General features: G+C 38.2%; 1 protein-coding gene across 1 annotated transcript in view; it reads left to right on the forward strand.

The window, feature by feature from the left end:
- Positions 1-45: 45 nt before the first annotated feature.
- The window catches only part of RBM45 (RNA binding motif protein 45), a 12,033-nt gene continuing 6,086 nt past the window's right edge, over positions 46-5,992 (forward strand). The window contains 8 exon segments of the mRNA XM_005416106.3: positions 46-60; positions 1,044-1,166; positions 1,288-1,414; positions 3,094-3,204; positions 3,549-3,728; positions 4,623-4,752; positions 5,955-5,989; position 5,992. The exon segment at position 5,992 is cut by the window's right edge and continues 52 nt beyond it. Coding sequence (XP_005416163.1) covers positions 46-60; positions 1,044-1,166; positions 1,288-1,414; positions 3,094-3,204; positions 3,549-3,728; positions 4,623-4,752; positions 5,955-5,989; position 5,992 — 722 coding nt within the window.

The raw sequence follows: 5,992 nt of genomic DNA on the forward strand, positions 1-5,992 counted from the left end.
CCCCGAGTCCCACGGGCGGCCTGCGCTGGAGCAGGCCTGCGGAAAATGCCGCGCCCGGAAGTGAGGGCGTGTTCGTGACAAAGATTCTTTCCTATATTTTAAATGTTGGAAGCAGAATAGTTGACAATAAATAGAGCTGGTTTTCCCAGTATGTTTTATATTGGCTTTGTAGCTTGTGAACCCTTTTCAAAACTTTTTTGTTTAAATCTGTGGAACTGTTCTGTCAGCTTTTAGCTTCCTGATTTGCTTTCCTGTTCACCAAGTACTAAGAAAGTATGAGTGAGTTTGTATTGAGTCAGTGAAATCTTTTCTGATGAGCTTGCCATCAGAAGCCAAAAGATCTGAGTTTCACGCCCTTGCATGGCTACCAGAAAAATAAATTAAGAGCTCTGTGAAATCAATTGCTACTTTTGCATAGCAGGCTAGCTTTGAAAGTCTTTCTTACTTGGTTGTTTTGGTTTTGTTTCTTTTTGTTTGTTTTTGTTTGTGATTTACTCGGGCTTTTTTTCTTGGTTGTCTTCCGGTGTGCACTTCTGAGATAAATTTATTTCAATAACTAAAAACGATTTTAAGAGTAACAGATATGAGAAGCTGTGATCCTTCATAGAGCAGTAGACCTGTAAACTTTGGCCTAGCTTTGCACTGAGCTGCAGTAGTCCGGTTTTATTAAGCTGCTAGGCTTTCTTGTTTCCTTGCTTGCTTATTTGTTCCCACTACGGCTGTAATAGGCGTGTTACAATAATGCATTCTTTGCTACCTGACATGTCACCGGTGATGTTGACAGTGCTGCTGAATCAGCAGTGATATTTCTCACCAGTCCTCATTATCCCCAGTAAGGAACTTTTCTGGCTCCTGTCCTGTTTGGGATTTATTATATTTGTAGGTCTTTTATCACAGGTGGTCACAAGTGTTCTTTTTTCTCCATGCCAAGGAAGCTTATGTGAACAATAAATACAAAGACAGTTAAACTATTTCACTTGCTTGTTGATATGTGTCTTACACCCTTTTGCCAGTAATTGCTAACTATGTAATTATTTTGTTAGGTGTTTATTGCACAGTCAAGAGCTTCTGGAAGCCACCGAGATCTTGAAGATGAGGAGCTCACACGAATCTTTGTTATGATACCAAAAACCTACACGGAGGAGGATCTGCGGGAGAAGTTCAAGGTTCTGATTTGCTGTTGTTATTTTAAAATGCCTTTTTCTAAACTTATTAGAAGGGCATAACACATGGAAATTTTAATGGGTTTCAAATATGGGAAATTAATGCGTTTTTTCATTGTTCTAGATGTATGGAGACATTGAATATTGCAGCATTATTAAAAACAAGACTACTGGAGAAAGTAAAGGTTTGGGCTATGTCAGGTACCTGAAACCATCGCAAGCTGCCCTAGCAATTGAGGAGTGTGATCGAAGTAAGAATCCAAGTGAATTCTTTAAGGGTTTTTTCCAATAAGTGTGCATCATCATAATACACCTATAATTTTTAGTTTTGTTTGCACCTAAATTATTCACGATGCAGAAACACGTTAAGACAAAGTTCTCTTGGAAATAAATAATAGTATTGTTAACATTCTTTGAGAACAATCAGCTGATAATGTTTTTTCAGGACCAGACTGCAAGTTGGATCAATGAGAAGTGTTTAGAAATGGACACAGAGTTTTCTTTTATGCATTATTATTGGTCTGTAGTGTAGGCTTCATACACAGGAAAATATTTTAATTTGTCCTTGCAAATAGCCAGTTTTAATAAAATATATTTGATATAAAATTAATAATAATATAAAATACATTTCATGATACATAGGGATTGTCATCACATTTATTTAAGGACAAATGCATGCTAACTGAAACAGGGGGAATAGTGCTTGTTTTTGTTTAGTGTCATGATTTATCTGTTACAGAACGAAAGACTTTGTATGCTTTATTTATTACCAGCCACTTGGTGAGGCACTGGAACAGGTTGCCCACAGAAGTTGTGGATGTCCCATCCCTGGAAGTGTTCCAGGCCAGTTGGATAAGGCTCTGAGTAACCTGGTGTAGTGTCCCTACCCAAGGCAGGGGGTTGGAACTTGGTGATCTGTAAGTTTCCTTCCAACCCAAACCATTCTGTGATTCTATAATTTGTCACTTATGCTCTAGTACCAAAAGTTAATGAATTTGAGTGAGGCTGGTGGCAAGATGTCCGGGGCTGGAAGCACAAGACTTTGGAGGAGAAGCAGAGGGAATTGGTTTTGCTCATCCAGGAGAAGAAAGGTTTTCCCAAAAGTGTAAGAGCTGTCCTCTAGTTCTACCTCCTGTTCAGTGTTGCTTAATCACAAGTATGGAACAGCTTGTGATGTGGGTGTGGTTATTTGTTGTTCTGATGTTTTTTATGGCTTTCTTTGGTTCTTTTTTCCTCAATGATGTGTGTGGTGGTTTTGGGTTGTATCTATCCCAAGTGGTTCTACAGAAATTATGTTTGTGCATAGGAATATGAGCCTGAGATTACTTTGCAGTAAAATTGTATTTCCTTTTTGCTGTGAGGTTAAAATGAAATTAGTTGGATAGCTTGAGTGTAATACCTCTTTCTTTCATAGAAACAAAACCTAGATCAGTGTAAAACATCCATAAACTACTGTTCTAGCACAGAAGTTCAGGTGATGGCTTCTGGAGCGTCTCAGAATCCTGTTAAGTATCACAGAATGGTTGAAGTTGGAAGGGAACTCTGGAGGTTATCTTGCTCAACCACTTGGCTCAGGCAGGGTCACCTGGGTACTGGTGGCCCAGGACCATGTCCAGGTGACTTTTGAATATTCCTATGTATGGAGACTCCATTGCCTTTCTGGGCAGCCTGTGCCAGTGCTCAGTCACTCTCATGGCCATTAGCCTCTGTCATGCTTAACTTGTAAGAGTAATTCAATTTGAAAGCTGTTAACTTTCATAAAATTATTTGGGCAGACTTCAAGAGTTATAATTTAGTTATTCCTCTAAAGCCAGCACTTACTGGGTTATCTGAATAATATGTTTCTAAATATGGAACTTGAAGAATGTGGGCCTGGTCAGATAACTGAGATGTGCTGAGGTATTGTTATCTGTGTGGTTGTTTCTTTCAGGCTACAGGGCCATTTTGGCTGAACCTAAAAATAAGTCATCTGAGTCTTTTGAACACGATTATTACAGTAATGTCATGAGACCAGAACTAAGAGGAAATACGCTTCCATTTTGTAAGTCACGGCTTTTTACACTAATAATGATTTGTAGTCTCCAGTATGGTTACTAAGTGGTTAATAATGTGGTTTGGAGGAAGGGAAGCTGATGGAGGCTTAGGTCAACACTTAAATAGTAGATTGGATGTTGAAGTTACAAACTGGCCCGGAATTTCATCTCTCTACTTCTATGGCTTGTTTTGCTCTGGTTGCCCGGTTATTTTGTGACCTGCACTGGTGAAATCAATATGTGACCGTCAGCCTATTATTGACTTGGATTACTTTTAAAAGTCTGATATAACATAGGCATAAAATGAAGGCATGCAAGTATGATGACTCAGATTATTTTGTTGATTCTTGAGGTATGCAGCCAGAATTTTGTAGCTTTGAAAAAGCTGAGACCCGAATTCAAGAGCCAGTCTCGAAGCGCCTGTCGGTGGTGTCTCGACTCCCCTTTATTCAAGAGCAGCTGTTCGCCCTCTTCGATTTAGTTCCAGGTCTGGAATATTGTGATGTGCAGAGAGACCCTCATACCAATAGTGGTAAGTAAAAGTACAAAAAGGTTTTTGTCTTTTTTTCTCTGAAGGGAATCCCTTGTAATTATGCTTAATGAATTTGCACTACAAAATACAGTATATATGTTGGAAACAGGCGGTGGTTGCTGCTATCACTGCATACACCCAAAAATTCAGTTTTGTTTGAACCCCTGTTTACACATAGCCCTTAAGGGCTTATACCTTCACTTTCATGTGATAAAAACTCAAGAAGGATGGAGTCAAAGTCCTGCTAAGTGGGTTTTGGTCAAATTAATAGTTTGAGGCAGAATAAATGAAGAAGTTTCAGAAATTGTTAGACATTAGAATAAAATGTTCTCTAAACAGATCTTTGGAATTTTTTATTCTGAAATGTGTGCATGTGTAGAAGTTGACATAGGTAAATGGGGATTAAATAATTCTAAAATGGATCATGTTTTCTACTGAAAGGTTGTTTGGTTTTAGTCTTGTTTTACTGCTGCTGAGACAAACAGGGAAGTGATCTCTTCTCCAAGATACTTGAAATGTAAATGGTTCAGAAAGTTATATTTTGACTTTACAGTTCTTGAAATTCACTGTTGATGGGATAATTGAATTTTTAAATAAAATTATGTATCCTTTTGTTACTAGTTCTGGAGTAGTGAGGAAGATGTCTTCATTTGTGTGGTTTTACTGTCAGCTTTTCAAGCTAGCATAAATACAGCTCATCTGTCACTAGTAAATTTCAGTGAAGCTTCCTTCATAAATAAAAGTGATGAAGTAATAATGATGTGTGCTAAAATGACTTAAGAATTTTGTGTCATCCATGACTGATGTGCAGTTTAAATATATTGCTTATGTGAGTGTAGTTTGTTCTGAGGAGTTCCCTGTTTCCTGCTGACGCTGTATGCACGGTGCTTGCAGGGTACGCTGTGATTCAGTACAGCACTGCTGCCTCAGCTATATATGCCAAGTACAAACTACATGGGTTTGAGTATCCTCCTGGAAATCGACTAACTGTCATTTTCCTAGAAGATGGGAATGACAGCTCAGAGTAAGTACAATTTACAAAGTTGGAAGTTATATTCTGGAGAGCAAAATACAAAACAACCACATTAACATAAGATGTAACATCAGTATCACTGTGAGCTTGTGCCATGCTTGCCGGTAGTAGTTTCTGAAACTGTTCAGTTTGGGGTTTTCTTCTTGAGTGGTTTAGAACAAGCCTTTTGAAACTTCGTAGTCTTGGTAGATTAAGAAAATATTAAAATACATATTCTTAAGATACTATCTAAGAATCTAGGATTTGGCAAAAATCTGTCAGTATATCTGTAACATGTAACAAGGCTGGAATGTATTTTTGATGAGGTTTATGAATTAGAACTAGATTTATGTACTTCATCTCTTGGTTGTGTTTACAGTAGGGCAAGTAGTAGTTTTGTGAAGCACCTATGTAGACTAAAACTTCTGGATGCTGAGGATCTGATATCGGCACAGTATGGGGAATCCTCAGGTGTTTGACCATCTCTGGCTTCTTCCTGTGTTTTAAATGCCCAGTACAAGGTGGAGCAGCTTAAGTAATATCCTGCAGTGAGTGTTTTGCCTTAGTTTCATCCTAAAGGAGTCTAGTTCATGTCAAACCTGTTCTGGGAGATTAAGACAGTAAGGAGGGACAGTGGAGTGATTCACTTCAGAAGTGTGTGGCTGATCTGACATTGCAATCTTCATTCTTTAATAATTCCTACATGGTCTTGCAACACAGGCTGTGTATCTATGCAAAAAGAGCAATTGCTTTTTCTTACTCTGAAACAGAACAAAGAAAAATCACTGGAAAATGAGAGCTGGAAGTAAACTTTCTATGGTAATATTTTGATCTTTGAACTGAATCTGTGTGTTCTTTATGAAAACACATGGAAATTTTTTTGTCTGTTTTGCTTTTTAGGCCTGCCTCACAAAATGTAGTGGGCTCTTGTAGAGATAATTTAATCTTTTTTTTTTTTCCCTAGAGTGTTAAAAGCCCCAAAGAGTAGTTTTGTGTATCTCCAAGTGGTAATGAATGAATGTTTTCAGTGAGTTGCAGCTAGTGTGAAGGCTTTCATATCCCCCCGTAGGCTGCCTGTCTTGATTTTCATTATTGACAAGACATTACAGATTTCTAGAGATACTCTGATGTGTATTAAAACTTACTTTTTCTTGCTAAATTTAAGATTACTTAGCTCTTTCTTTAAAGGAGTTTGTTGTCACTTCTGCTTGCAGCCTTATCAGGAAGATGGCAACGCAGCTGGTGACAGCGC

This window comes from Geospiza fortis, unplaced genomic scaffold (assembly GCF_000277835.1).
Source record: "Geospiza fortis unplaced genomic scaffold, GeoFor_1.0 scaffold112, whole genome shotgun sequence".
In the NCBI taxonomy this organism is placed as follows: domain Eukaryota; kingdom Metazoa; phylum Chordata; class Aves; order Passeriformes; family Thraupidae; genus Geospiza; species Geospiza fortis.